The 15,291-nt window shown below is 52.8% G+C and overlaps 1 protein-coding gene across 3 annotated transcripts; it reads left to right on the forward strand.

The window, feature by feature from the left end:
* Nucleotides 1-747: 747 nt before the first annotated feature.
* ZNF550 (zinc finger protein 550) lies at nt 748-11,535 on the forward strand. 3 transcript variants are annotated; one of them, XM_057496527.1, is made up of 5 exons: nt 748-912; nt 3,729-3,855; nt 5,900-5,998; nt 9,221-10,886; nt 11,263-11,535. In XM_057496527.1, the coding sequence occupies exons 1-4, from the start codon at nt 886-888 to the stop codon at nt 10,234-10,236; spliced, it is 1,269 nt and encodes a 422-aa protein (XP_057352510.1). In that variant the 5' UTR covers nt 748-885; the 3' UTR covers nt 10,237-10,886; nt 11,263-11,535. The 3 variants fall into 3 exon arrangements, with proteins under 3 accessions (XP_057352510.1, XP_036753219.2, XP_057352511.1); XM_036897324.2 differs by lacking the exon at nt 11,263-11,535 and adding an exon at nt 4,085-4,176 and having other exon boundaries at nt 891-912; nt 9,221-11,256; XM_057496528.1 differs by lacking the exons at nt 748-912; nt 11,263-11,535 and adding an exon at nt 2,500-2,771 and having other exon boundaries at nt 9,221-11,256.
* The last annotated feature ends 3,756 nt before the right edge of the window (nt 11,536-15,291 follow it).

Consider the following 15,291-nt stretch of genomic DNA (forward strand, 5'->3'; position numbering starts at 1 on the left):
CCCTGTCTGACAAATGCAAGCGACAGTGACTGACTCTTGCTGTGGCAAGCTCTGAATAAATACTTTATAGCCTTTGCTTGTACTCATTTTTGGTCTTCATTTATTTCCATCACACACACGCAATCACACAGTCTTCGTGTACTGGATGTGGCAATGCAGACAGCATGGCTTGGAGAGAATAATCCTCCCCATCACTCCACAGCGCCCAGGGAGAGGGAGGACCTCTAGGCAAGTCTGGTCTCTACTGGGAATCAGGGGAGGTACACAGGCCCTGGACATTGGATGTCACTGGGTCACAGGGGAGGAAAGAAGGTGAACTTGTGTCAGGGGCCAGCCTTTCCACACCGGTGCACCTGGTCCTCTGAGAGGCGCTCACAAGTTTCAAAGGAAATTTTAAAACTTACAATACAGTGTGCCCACTTCTTCCATTGGGATCATATGAAATAACAAGTTGCAGAAAACACAACCGGGAAATTTGGGTGCGTCCCCTGGAGAGTGTCCCTTGCCTCTCCTTCCCTGGAGCCTCCACACACTTTTGTCAGCTCTTTCCTGGCCTCCAGACCTTTCGCACCTACGAGGGGCAGCGCTCCCCAGCTTGGCCAGACGCAGGACAGAAACTACATTACCCAGTGGGCACCGAGAGGGCGACATCACCCGAAAGGGGGCGTTCCCGTCTCGTTTACAGAGGAAGGATTTCCGGCGTCACCAGGCGAAAGCGTTTACGGCGTGGGGCGCGACCCATCCACCCTCGCGCTGAGTTCTCGGCTGCGGGTCGGTCTGAGCAGGGCAGAACGGCGAGGAGGCCCCACCTGCGCCTCCGCGGGTTCTGGGTGGGGTCGCTGAGCCCCCGGGCGCCCCCGTGCTGCCCCGCTCGCAACAGGTCTCATGGCGGCGCCCTTATACCCGGCGCAGGTGAGTGGACGGTCCCCGCGCCTACCGCTCTCGGATCCCCAGCGTCGCGGCCCCGCCGCCCGGACGTGCGGGAGGACGGTGTCCTTCGACCCTTCGCCTTACCCTCTCCCGGCCGTTTCTCGGAGCCCCGGGATGGGGTAACCTCGACTCTGGGTGTGGAATCCAGGTCAGGGGTCCCGTGGGGGCGGGCCCCGTTCCTGACGGCCGCCGGGATGCTGTGTGGAGGGGCGAGGTGTGTGGCCCCAGGGCCCCCCGAACACAACGGCGTGCGGGGCGGTCGGCAGGGAGGAGGCCCAGGGTTCGCAGACCTCACTGGGGTCCGGCTGCATCCCTTGCCGAGGCCGCGGCAGCTCAGTCGGGGCGCCCAAGCCCTGCCTCCCTCCGTCGGCTGTCGCTTTGGCTCAGCTGCCCTCCAGATCCTTGTCCGTGGAAGGCTTCCGGGCGCTCGTCTCGGCCATGCCTGCTTTCTACTACCAGCAAACGCGCCCATTTCAAATCGAGGGCGGGGGCGGAGGGGGCGAGGATGCACGCGTGCAGGGGTTGAGAGGTCTGTCCCCCCGCATCCCAGCCCCACGGTCCACAACAAAACCTCGGATTTCTGTAACCCGACTCCTGTTTCGATCCTTCTTCAGCGTCCAGGTGTCAGGAATGCGCCGGGGCCCAAGGAGGAAAATCCCCGCCCACTGCATTTTACCGCCTGGAGCGGTTTTTAGGGATTATTTAGCGCAGCGGATTAAAATCTTCCCACAGTTGAGAAACTGACAAAATGCTTCCTTGCTGTACATAGTTCTCCTCTCTTTTTTACTTTTAAGAAGGAAAACCCGGAGAGATGCGTCTGACTTCTGTAAATGAGCGTGTGTCAAAAGGGCGGACAGTTTTTGCTTTGATTTTAGGAAGGAAGATTTGTGAGTCTACATACTACATACACACATACGAATATATATATTCATTTACCGAACCAGCAACAGGGACCTTGTTTATTTATATTGCAAACAAATTTTTCTCTCTTTGAGTCTACCTGCTTCCCTGGGCTGCTGTTTTCTTTGGTATAAAATAGGAATTTGACATTTTAATTCAGTATAACAATACGAATTCCTTTGTCCTAGTCTGGGGAACCGGGAAGGATGCACGGTTGATGTGTGTCAGCGGGTGTCCAGGAAGGTCTGGGAAGTGCTGGCATGGCGACGCCCCCTGGACCTGTGCTGAGCTTGGAGGATCACCCCGGCGCCAGGCTGCTCCTCAGGGCTCCCTGGCCTCCGCCCTGTACACACTTAAAGGCTGGCGGCCGAGAGGCAGGAGTAGCGTTTTTGAATTGCTGCTGTGCTAGGACGGCAAAGGCAGCAGGGCAGGCTGGGAGCCAAGGCCGCCCAGGCGTCTGACTCTCAGATCCCCAATGACAGCAGTGAGTTTGTGTTGTTCAAGACATGCAGGTATATTTGAAAAGTAAGACCATTCACATGGTCGGAGATGACGGTGTGCAGGAGTGTGGTGTCCTTTGGGACACGAACGCACAGGAGGCCCCGGGTCACGCTCTGGCAGTCACCCCGGTCAGCCTATCCAGCCTGTTCATCGGCAGGCCTTGTCACATCGGTTACTATTGCAGCCGCATGGCCCCCTCCTCCCTTTACTGCAGTCTCGCCCCAGTGTGCTGTCCCGACAGAAGCCTCCCCTGTCACCACATCTGAAGTGGGCCACAATCTCTTTAGTCTCCTTGCTCTATTTTCTTGTTTTTGGAATCTCTGGGGCCCCCTTGCTGGTTTAGGATCTGTTTCCAGCCCCGTATCACAAGCGCCTGTTGTCCCTCTGTGCCGAGACCGGGAACAGCCTGGGCTTGTGAAAGGCCCTCGGTGAACAGCTGAGTGACTGAGCGGGGTCCCCCCTCAGGGTTCCCCTGAGGGCCTGCGCTGCTGTCCTCCACCGCTTGCTCACCCAGCCCCGCGGCCCACTCGGCAGCCTTTCCCCTTGGCGTTCCCATCATCTGGTGCCCTGTCTCCAGGTCTCACCATGTCATTCCTATGCATTGGTTTCCCCACGCAGGTGCCCCTGGCCCCCAACTTCCCATCTTCTGGCAACTCTGCCATCTTTCCTTGGGTTGTTCAGATACCATCTCTGCTTCTTAAAATTGGGATTGTGGGTGACTTTCTAGAGCTGCCTGAGCCCAGGTGCAGGTGATGATGGCATTAACCTCGTGCACTGTGGGAGGATTGGTGAAACTCACAGAATACACCGAATGCTCGTGGGCCTGGGGCTCCATGGTCTGCCTTCTGAACGTTTTCTCTTCCTGGTGAAGTGACAGTTCTGGGGTTGCTGCAGAAATCAAGCCTTAAAGAAATGACGTGATGTCCTACCCATGGCCACACATCTGGGAAGTGGCAGACTCAGGAGTCTTGATTCTGTCCCTGGGCATCTTAACTGCAGAGCTGGGGATGTGCTGTCCATTCCCCGGCATGCGATCCGTCAGCTGGCTGGTACACGGGGTCCAGGGCAGTCCGCCGGCTGCTCCTGCTCTCGTTGTTGGGACCATCACAGCCATATCCCCGTCCCTCTGATGTCACAGAACACTCACCATCTGCCCCCAATCCTCGTGGGGACACACTGCACCATCTCCAGTGGCTTCCGCAGTTGGGGTTTTGCTCTTAGCCACAGTTGCATTATGTCCAAAGGCTGCATCCTCCCCTTCGAGCCCAGCATGGAGCTTGGCCTCGGTGATCCGGGCCTGGGCCTGGGTCTCTGCTCCTTCACCAGTGACTGAGTGACAGGCTCTGATCCCATCCAACAGCACAAGGCAACACCACTTCCTCCGTTTGACTTTCCAGGTGTCCGTGACCTTCGATGATGTGGCTGTGACCTTTTCCCGGGAGGAGTGGGGGCAGCTGGGCCCGACCCAGAGGACCCTGTACCAGGAGGTGATGCTGGAGACGTGCGGGCTCCTGGTGTCCCTGGGTAAGGGTTCGCCTCTCACCCCTGTGCGGAACCCCTGGTTCCTGGCTGTCAGGATCGGAGGAGCCACCTGCCCTCCCCCGGAGCCCCTAGTTTCCTGGTCCGTTTTCCTCCTGCCTGGTCTCCCTGTGTGTGTGTCGGGTGTCAGTGGGATTGAGACAGTGTCCCTCTGAACACAAGGCCCCACCCCAGCGTCCAGCACGCTCAACCTCAGTCTGAATCCTTATTCCAGATACCACAGGGGGTAAGCTGGCCCTGCCTGGTCGTGTCACATGTCCCACAGTCCTGGAGCAGGGTCGTGGGCTACGGGCTGCTCTCGAGATGGTGAGTCAGGCAGGCTCCACATGGCATTTGTCATCGGTGCCCCCTGAACAGTAGGGTCAGGGAAAACTGCCTGGGTGTCTCATGGTCGTCACAGGCTTCCTGAGGCCTGGGCCACGATCCTTCCAGGGCAGGAGTCTGAAGGCATGCAGGAATGTCGGGGCCACGGATGGATGCCCCTAAAAGCCAGTCATTTTACCTGCTCGGTCTGGGATGCTGATCATTGTCAAGAGAACGTCTCGGATCACTGTGTAGGGTTCCGTGCTCCTTCCTTTTGGCCAGTTCCTCTCGTCGTGGTGGGCACGGCCTCCAGCTCACAGCCCTGGGCAGTGTGCATGAGTTTCCTGGAATGTTAATGGTGGGTTTTTTTTGCTTCATTGTTGTGTTTTGACAGTAACCTTCCATTTGTCAGAACTGAAAGTGACTTTTCTCATTTACCAAAGCAAAACAGGGCTCCCTTTTAGAATAAAATTTTAAGAAAAAACGGGACTTGGGTCAAAGAGAAGCCATCAGTGATGGTGGCTCACGCCATATGCTGTGCACACCCATCAGCCTGAGTTTAGTTGGGAAGGTAGGTGTCCGTTCTTAGATGAATTGTGATGAGTTGTAGAAAGAAAACTAAAGGGGCTTTAGGTCAAAACCGGTCATGAGTGCTTCAAAAAAGGCATCTCAGGGAAGGACATTGGAGCTGGGAACTCGAAGGCTGTGAGCCAGCGGGGAGGGGCCTTCCACGTGGAGGAATCAGCCCCAGGAAAGGCCGTGAGGTGACAGGGCCCGAAGAACGCCTGTCGCACTCTGCCTCCCTCCGCTCCCTGAGCCCAGTGCTGGGCAGGTGACAGGCACAGCGCGGTGACTGTGACTGACACCTGTCTGAACAAACCCTGGGCTGTGGAGTAGAACGTGCCAGAGGAGACGTTGGTAGGCCCTGCTGCCCCCATCACCGGACTTGTCCACAGAACCCTCCCACCTCCGCTGAGACGTATGTGGCTGCGTGGAAGAGAAAACCGACTGGAACTGGCTTCCCCCGAAGGAAATTCCCCATCTCACATAAGAGAGGCCCAAGTGGGGCCGGCGGGGCTGGCGGGTGGAGCAGTACGGGTTCATCACCAGCTGCAGGAAGGTCCTCTGGGCCAGGCGTCTGCCTGCTCCTCGGTCTGCTCCTCAGGCTGCAGGGGCTGCGGGCTACCCCGCACGTCGGTGAAGGCTTTCCCCGCAGAGGGCCCAGCCCGCCTCTGCCCCCGGTTCTGGTGATCAGGGCTGCCACTTCCCTGAAGCTGACCGGCCTCCACCGGGAGTTCTCTGTCCCTAGGGAGATTTCCCGAATGCCGAGGTCTCACCTTCAATCCGAGACCTTCTGTTTCTGCCCGTGGTAGACTGAAACCAGGCATCCCCAGGTGTTCCTGAAGCACAGGGCGGTTGAAACCAGCCACCTGGATCAATCACAGAACTTCTGGAAGGAGGCGCCCCCCGCCCCAGGGACCCAGGGCTGCGTGTGAGTGTCGTGCACACCCCGTGCTCTCTGGCTCCCACCGATGACCTTCAGGGGCAGTGGTGGGTCGGTAGGCAGTGCCACCTGCTACCTCACATGCAGTCCAGGAGTGGGATTTGGGCGCTTGGTTTCTGGGTCACAAATGAGCATTTTCTCTACTTTGGGAGCAGCTCTGACACCCCAGACAGAATGGAAGGGTTTTGTTGTTTTCATCAAAACACCCACATTCTTTCCTAGGGCATCCGGTTACCAAACCTGAGCTGACCCACCTGCTGGAGCGTGGGCAGCAGCTGTGGCCTGTGAGGAGGGACCTCCTCTCCCGAAGCACCTCCCCAGGTACAAGCCAGCAGCTGGTCGGGTGGGGCCGTGGCAGCCGCCAGCCTGCGAGCAGTGAGAGTCTGAGCTCCTAGGGGTTCTGGCTGTTCCTCTGTCATGTCAAGGGATGCACATCAGCTGAACACCATTGTTTAGATACCTGGGCACCTTCTAATGTCAGTGTGTAGCTTTCGGGTTGCTCTGGAACCATCCGGCTGGTGGGGGGACACCTGCAGTTGCACATGACGTGAACTTGACTCCACGTGTTCCATGACAGGATCTAGGCATTCGGCCACCCCTGGGGCCTCAGGCCTGGGAATGTGGCTTAGGTCTCTGCCAAGGGAAAGGGCCAGTGTGCCTGGTCTTCAGTGCAGCTTGCTGTATTCTGCCTACGGTCAGAGTCAGTGACACAGTCTCTGTGTGATGGGGTCATTGGCAGTTGTAATGCCATAACGCAGCAGGCTGCTTAGGACAGTGCCTGGCCTGTAGGAAGGGCTCACAACATTCGCTCTTGGTGTGTCCACGTAATTATGTCCATCATGAGTGATAGTGACATCACACGTTCCTTTCTGGACTCAGGAAAGGGGGCCTTCCTTCCTCTTGGTATTTCCATCTGCACTGTTGTGTGACCCCCACTCTTCCCCACCTTCGCCGTCCATCCGTCCTGTTTGTCCGTCAGACACGCAGAAACAGCTCCTTGCCCTGTATCTTCCTGCCCCTCTTACCCTGACAAACACCATGATGCTTGGCCTCTCCAGCCACAGGTGTGCCTCTGAGTGAGCCGTCTGGGGAGTCGCAGGTGCTCCTCTCCGTGCCCTTTTGGCTTCTCAGCCAGAACGCAAGCACCTTTGGCCAGCACCCCCACCCCAACCGTCTGTCCCAGGTGCCACCCCCGTCTCCTTCATCCCACAGCTCACTTTGCTGTCTGGGGCACCAAGCTGCTTGACCACGTACGCTCCTTCCCCAGCCCAGTTCAGAGAACGTCCTGCCACCCCAGCCACTTAGAAGGCAGGACACCCCACAGCTAGCAGCACCTCAGTGTCTCCATCTTCATCCCGCCCACGTCCCCGTACCCCTGGTCCTGCCCATCAGATGCTGTGTCTCCCGAGCCTGCCTCGCCCGCCACCCTCAGGAGCTCCACCAGCACCTGGCCCGAGTTCTCCCCGTCTTTTGCCTGGATGATGCCGGAGCCTCCCACCGTGCCTGCCCACATCTCTGTGCCCCTGTGCAGCTCGGTACCCTGCACCAGCTCCTGCACCCACTCCGACCTGGTCTAAATCATCACGGCTTCCTCAGTCACTGCTGTCTTAGCACAGAATCAGCATCACGTGAAAAACGAACGCTGCGTGCCTCTGCCGCTTGCTCCCGAGCCTGTGCTGGCCCATCTGTGCCTCGCATCTGTGGCTTCCCTTTTCCTCTGTGGAACACGTCTCACCCCTGACCTCTTGGCCTGTTCCTCCACTGGCCCCACACGGCGCCTCTGCCTTCTCTGGGAACCTGCTTCTTCACTTTTCTCCGACTTGTGTATCCATCTTCTCTCTCCACACAGGCTCAGGTCACTTATGCTTGGGGAAAAGTAAAATGGGTCCTGGGCCTTTAGATCCACAGCAGCCCACCGCGAGCGTCCACTCCACTCATGAAACCAAGTTTCTTGAAAGAGTTGCCTCATTTAAAAAAAATACATGTGCACTTGCCTTCCAGTGTTTTTGTTTAAAATCTTAATTTTTTTTACACTGGAAGTGTATTATAACGTGCACAAAACTTAAGGGTTCTGCTTAAATTTTTACACATGCATTAAGTGAAGTGCCCTCCAGCGCAGTCAGCCTTTAGGATATTTCCAGGGCCCTGGCAGGCTCCTGGTGCCCCTTCCTGTCAGCTGCTCCTCCTGCAGTGCTGACCACCATGTACACTCTATCGCTGTGAATTGGTTTTGTTGTTGTTTTTGTTTGGGGGGCAGTGGTGCTTCAAGCACCAGAAATTAATTTTCTTGCAGTTCTGGAGGCTAGAAGTAAGGTGTCAGCAGGTCAGTTCGTGCTGAGGCCCCTTCCCCGTTGGCTTGTAGAACAGATGGCCTGTCCTTGTCGGGGCCGTTGCTGTCACCTGCTCGCCCAGTGCCGCAGTGCAGGGCTCTCCGGGAATTCAGAGCTAGCTGCCTGTGTGACACTGAGGAAGGGGCCCACATGATCGTGAGGGCTGAACTGCTTGACGTCCACAGGCAGTCCGTACGCCGGAGGAGTTGCTGTTGCAGCCTGAGTCTGCAGCCAGAGCTCCTTCCTCCCAGGGATGTGAGTCTTTTCGTTTAAGGTCCTCAGTTGCTTGGAGGAGGCCCGCTCACCTTATGAAGGACTGTCTGCTTTTCTCAGTCTGACAGTTCACCAAAAAATAAGTCATAGCAACATCTGGAGTGATGTCTGACCAAACAGCACAGTAGCCTAGCCGAGCTGACACAGAAAACTAACCCTCGCAAACAAGGATGGTGACCCACAATTCACTAAACATGCGTCAAGAACCCTGCTGAGCGCTTTATGGGCATTTTCTCCTTTAACCCTCACAGCAGCCTGAGAAACCAAGTGTCCTCTTTTCTCATATGTGGAAATCGTGACTTTAGAAATAAAGAAACCCACCCGGGCTCAGCGCACTGGACAGGCAGGGCAAGGCCGTGGTTTCTGCCACTGCCCTCAGGGTTCCCCATGCCCAGGCCGCCCCCAGAGGCACAGCTCACCTCTTTTTCCCACTCAGCCCCGTGTGTCCCCACCCTTCCTCCTCCATTCTCCCCCGGTGTGGCCGCACCTTCAGCGTCAGCTCCCTCCCCTCATGCCCCCAGCCCCTGCCAGGCTGTGCTGTCTCCTCCCCTCCTGTCCGCACGGACTCTCCACAAGCCTCACCCCCTGGGATGTTGCCTCTTTTCCCCCAGCCTCATCGGCTGCTCCTTCTCTATGCCCTCATCATGTTCTTGGGGCAGATGCCCCCAGACAGGGAAATCAGAACTCCCCTCCCTGCCCTGCTAGGGGCCGAGAGCGTCTGTACTCTGGCTCCTCTGTCCCGTGGTCCACCTGCCCTCTGACTTTCCCTGGAATGGTTTCAAGCATGAAACGACCATAAAAGTGACCAGAAAGCTGGGTTGTAAAGATGGACCCAGCAGATGTCAGAGATGCTGTTTTCACCCTCTTCCCCACTGCAGTGTGGACTGTTTCTTCCCTGTGCATCATTGAAAGCACCCTTTTTATATCGGATTCTTTTCAGGTGACAGAGCACAACTTGGGACCAGAGACCCAGGCACTTCTTTGTGGGTTTTGCCTGAGGGAGCCTTGCTGCCCGGGAGCCTGGCGCCAGGATCTGCAGGGGGCTCCTGTTTGGGGCAGGCTGGGGAACAGGAAGGGCTTGTGGAGGTGCAGAAGGGGGAGCCAAGGCCTGGGAAAGACGTCCGCAAGGAGGCCTCTCATGGGGAAGTGAGGCCCGAGGATGGCAGCTCAGGGGCAGGTGACTGTCTGCACTCCAGGGTGTCACAGGACAGGGTCTCACAGGGAGGCGACCTCCGGGAACGTGACCCAGGAGGACAGGGAAAAGGCACCGGGATTCATGGCGCGAGCAACGTCTGCAAGTGCAGGCAGTGTGGGCGAGGCTTTACCAGGAAGTGGTACCTTGCCCGGCACCAGCGGGTGCACACCGGAATGAAGCCTTACGCGTGCGATGTGTGTGGGAAAGCCTTCAGCCAGAGCTCCACGCTCACGCGGCACTGCCTCATCCACTCGGGGGACAAGCCCTACCGGTGCCCTGAGTGCGGGAAGGCCTTCAGGCGCAGGTCCTACCTGGCCCAGCACGAGCCAGTTCACACCGGGGAGAAGCCCTATGCGTGCGGCCATTGCGGCAAGGCCTTCAGCCACCGCTCCACGTTCATCCGGCATAACAGGACCCACAGCGGAGAAAAGCCCTTTGAGTGCGCACAGTGTGGGAAGTCTTTCGGTGACCGAGCACATCTGCTGCAGCACTCCATCACCCACACGGGGGAGAAGCCCTGCCAGTGCAGCCAGTGCGGCAAGGCCTTCCGGTGCAGCTCCGAACTGGCGCAGCACCAGCGCACGCACACCGGGGAGCGGCCCTACACGTGCGGCCAGTGCGGCAAGGCCTTCCACCGGAGCACCTACCTCACGCAGCATGCTGTCGTTCACGCGGCTGAGGCGCCGCATCAGTGCCCAGCGTGCGGGAAGGCCTTCAAGCGCCGATCCCACCTCCTTCAGCACCAGCGGGTCCACCCCTGAGCGAGCCCTGGCGCAGCCGCGAGCGTGGAGGGCCTCGCCTGCTCCTCCCACAGTGAAGGGAGACCTGCTCAGTGCAAAGAAAGCTGCAGAGCATCATCACTGGCTCTTCGAACACAAATCATCCTGTCGGAGAGAAGCTTCTTCCCAGCCCCGGCTTCCCATCGCAGGGCTCATCCTGGGACTTGCGGAAGGCGCGTCCCCAGTGGGCCCACCGCGTGCACGTCACAGGGCCTTTGGGGAAGCAACTCAGAATGCAGCGACTCAGAACAGTCCTCAGCCAGAAGGAAGACCTTACCTGCCACCCATGTATCCATAACGAGGAGGAACCGTATAATTGTCACTACTGAGACCTGTGACAGATCACCACCTCTGTCACCCAAGGAATCATTGTAGTTGGACCAACTCAGGTCTTACTGTACCTGTGAGAAGGTGCGCAAGAGACAGTAACTACTGCTTCCTGGTGAAAGCCTTCAGCCACAGGGCTCCCGCTTGCTTTACACTCAGAAAGGCACCTCAGCCTTATTTTCAAGAGAAAAGTGGAGGAGGAGGAAGGGATGGAGATGAGACTATAAATGGAGACAAAAAATGCCTGCACAACCTCAGGTTCTCGTGCCACGTGGATTATTTTCTAGTGGGGAGATGGCTGACAGGTAAGTGGCTCTCAGCCCTCTGTTCATTTGTTTACGTGTTCCCTGCTGTCCTGTGTTGGGGAACTTGGGCAGTGAGGGCAGCCCGATGAACACTGTTGGAAGCCTTTGTCCCAAACATGTCCACCCTTAAGGAGCGTAGTCTGTGAGAAATGTGAGGCTTGCCAGGGGATACTTGGACTTACAGGGAATCAGAATACTGAAAATGACATCACGTGACATCACCTTCCACAGCTAAGGAGAGAAGGCCCACAGGCAGGTAGCCTCATTGGAGATGTACTCGCCTTAACACTTAAATTTTTATACTCTGTTCACGTGGTTTTAAATACCCAATGTTCGTTCTTAATTCCATTCTACTTGTTCTATTTTCCGGTGGCAGTATGGTGATCACCTTGTATGTGCGGGGACCCCTCAGGTGGATCCTGCCTCTTTCCTCTGATTGGAGTTTCTCGGGTCCTTTAATCCTGTGCAGAGGACTCCCCTCAGCAGTTGTCAAGGCATTGAATCATAGACGAAACGAGGAAAACTACATGCACAGCTGAAGTAAATGCATGATAAACTACGAAAGACAAATGTGGAAGAGGATTCACATTGTCTGGTCTTATAAATGGTTGTGTGAAGTTGTGTTACAAATAAAGAATCTGTATATTTACACATGGGGTCAAGTTTGTGTGGGCTTTACAGTCGCCACCACGGACTTACTCCCTTGGTGTTGGCGTTGGATGTGGTCATTTGAAATTCATACTGTGCGATTTTCTTTTGAGAGTAATTTTTAAGCTGTACAAGATAATCAGTGAGAACTCAGATTTAAAAATTAATTGCATAGAAGGCTATCATTTCCTGACTTGGAGTCTTGCTCAGAGCCTGTTAAGACTACACACCCGTGTCACATCTTCAGGGCGGGCATGCACCTATTTTTTGTTAGTTTTCAGGATGGTGTGCATCCTTTTCTGTTCTTTGGGAAAGAGAATTGACTGAGGACCTGCCTCCTTCATCCTGTCTGGAAGGAGCATGGTGTGTATGTCCTGTAGCTGTGGCTGGGCCACTGGGTCCAAGAGAGTTGGAGAAACCCCTCTGGAAACATCTTGGGTCTCATCAAAGTGTTCTTCCCATGCATGGGACCTGGGCCCCAGTTTGTCCCAACTGAAGGGACCGGATTTCCATTGGATGAAGGGAACACTAGGGTTTGTTCCCTCAACTTCCAGTTCTTTCCATACAATCTTCACTCACGTGATCGGTGCAGGGTCCCACTATGTGCTCGCTGCTGTGAATGCGTGATCTCAGGAGACCTCCATCCTTGTCCTACATGACCGCTCACCGGGTGGTGGGGCACCTGGGTGACAGACATGAGTCCTGCCCTTGTGCAGGGAGGGAGCCTACCATCTAGGTGAACAGTACACTGAATCTGAAAAGGGAAGGAAGCTGAGCATGGGGCTTAGCTGAACTCTTAATCACCTTTTCCACTGATTATGTCATTTTTCCATTCTTGACAACACTTAGGGAACTTGAACCTGAAGGGAGGGCAGTGAATTAGTGAAGATAGGACAGGCAACAGAATGCACAAATGGGTAAGAAAGTTAAGGTGACATTCAGTGCTCCAAGAAATGATTTTATGTGTGTCTGGCACTTTGCTACGTATTTGAGATGAACATGCACAAAACATCAAAATGACTTTGTTCTCAAAAAACTTACATTCTGGGTGAGGGGAACAGTCAGAAGTGTTCCTAACATACTAAGTTGCATAGTATGTTAGAAGGTGACAGGCTTTATAGAAAAGAGAACAGAGCAGGAACAGGGTGTGGGTGAAGAAACACACGGGTAGGGATGCTACGTGAGCAGGCGGTCCACGTCAGGATGGATGGATGGCACCACTCTGACACGTTTTAGTTGTTCCTGTCTAATGCATATATGTGTATCATTTTTTTTCTTGCCACCACACTAAATTGTCCCTATGGATTAATGCTGAGGACAGGAAAGATACCAATTATTTTTCTGTGTCTCTTATCTTGGGGGCAATATTTATTAATAGATCCTATGTATGGCATGTGTTATAGAACTCTTTAGTAGATTTGTATTTAGATGTTTAGGAAAAACTCATTGTGAACTTAAGAGAATAGGAAGAAAATTACTGAATGTACAGCATTAAGATAATTGAGTATTCATTGAAAAACGGTAGGCTTTCATCTGGCACATTAGAGTGGTTTAGGAAATAAACATACTAGATCTAAAATTATTTAAAATGACAGATCCTCTTAGTAAAAATATCCTGGTGGGTTTTTCCAATGTGGGGTAGGACAAATCATCACCACATGTAGCACAGACCAGAAGGCATTTGATTTCATAAATTTGAAGTAGTGAAATTAGAAATTTGCCACAAGCAAATTAAAATGAAACCTAAGGAAAATATTTAAATACAGAATATAAAAAAGAGGAAACTACCAATAATCCCTGGTACTGATATTAATCAGGTTAGCAACTAAAAATATGTTCATAATGTATAGGAATAGATTATATTTATTTAAAAGAAAGAAAACTCAGCATGCTTGTCTCACTAATGACCAAAAATGGCAAATGAAAATGATTGCCTATTATGTCTAACTATTAAATATTGATTTGCTCAGACTTTATTTTGGATCAAATTCTTTTTTGTAGCCTAGTATGTGGTCTATTCTGGAAAATGTTCCATGTGCACTTGAGAAGAATGTGTATCCTGTTGCTTTTGGATGTAGAGTTCTATAGATGTCTATTAGGTCCATCTGCTCTACTGTGTTGTTCAGTGCCTCTGTGTCCTTACTTATTTTCTGTCTGGTGGATCTGTCCTTTGGAGTGAGTGGTGTGTTAAAGTCTCCCAAAATGAATGCATTGCATTCTATTTCCTCCTTTAATTCTGTTAGTATTTGTTTCACATATAATGGTGCTCCTGTATTGGGAGCATATATATTTATAATGGTTATATCCTCTTGTTGGACTGAGCCCTTTATCATTATGTAATGTCCTTCTTTATCTCTTGTTACTTTATTTTGAAGTCTATTTTGTCTGATACTAGTATTGCAACACCTGTTTTTTTCTCTCTGTTGTTTGCATGAAATATCTTTTTCCATCCCTTGACTTTTACTCTGTGCCTGTCTTTGGGTTTGAGGTGAGTCTCTTGTAAGCAGCATATAGATGGGTCTTGCTTTTCTATCCATTCTATTACTCTGTGTCTTTTGATTGGTGCATTCAGTCCATTTACATTTAGGGTGATTATTGAAAGATATGTACTTATCACCATTGCAGGCTTTAGATTTGTGGTTACCAAAGGTTCAGGTTAGCTTGTTTACTACCATACTGTCTGACTTGACTCACTTATTGAGCTGTTATAAACACAGTCTGATGATTATTTCTTAACCTTCTTTTTTCTCCTCCTCCATTCTTCATACATTGGGTGTTTTGTCCTGTGCTCTTTTTAGGAGTGCTCCCATCTAGAGCAGTCCCTCTAAGATTCCCTGTAGAGGTGGTTTGTGGGAGGGAAATTCCCTCAACTTTTGCTTGTCCCAAGAATTGTTTAATCCCTCCTTCATATTCAAATGATAATCATGCCTGGATACAGTATCCTTGGTTCAAGACCCTTCTGTTTCATTGCATTAAATATATCATGCCATTGTCTTCTGGCCTGTAAGGTTTCTGTTGAGAAGTCTGATGGGTTTTCCTTTGTAGGTGACCTTTTTTCTCTCTGTCACTGCCTTTAATACTCTGTCCTTGATCTTTGCCATTTTAATTATTATGTGTCTTGGTGTTGTCCTCTTTGGATCTCGTCTCTCGGGAGTTCTGTGTGCCTCCGTAGTCTGAGCAACTATTTCCTCCCCCAGTTTGGGGAAGTTCTCAGCAATTATTTCTTCAAAGACATGTTCTATCCCTTTTTCTCTCTTTTCTTCCTCTGGTACCCCTATAATGCGGATATTGTTCCTTTTGGATTGGTCACACAGTTCTCTTCATATTGTTTCATTCCTGGAAATCCTTTTATCTCTCTGTGTCAGCTTCTGTGCATTCCTGTTCTCTGGTTTATATTCCATCAATGGCCTCTTGCATCTTATCCATTCTGCTTATAAATCCTTCCAGAGTTTGTTTCACTTCTGTAATCTCCCTCCGGACTTCATCCCTTAGCTCTTGCATATTTCTCTGCAGCTCTGTCATCATGTTTATGATTTTTATTTTGAATTCTTTTTCAGGGAGACTGGTTAGGTCTGTCTCTGCAGCTCCTCTCTCAGGTGTTGTTTGAAGTATCTTGGACTGGACCAGATTTTTTTGCCTTTTCATGGTGATAGCAGTGGCTGTAGGCAGGCTGAGGGTGTGTCAGCTGGGAGAAGAAAGTCCTTTCCTACTTGCTGGATGCCTTGCCTTTCTCCGCTGCCTGTGACAGTTACCGGCA

Source organism: Manis pentadactyla, assembly GCF_030020395.1.
Source record: "Manis pentadactyla isolate mManPen7 chromosome 15 unlocalized genomic scaffold, mManPen7.hap1 SUPER_15_unloc_1, whole genome shotgun sequence".
Taxonomy (NCBI): domain Eukaryota; kingdom Metazoa; phylum Chordata; class Mammalia; order Pholidota; family Manidae; genus Manis; species Manis pentadactyla.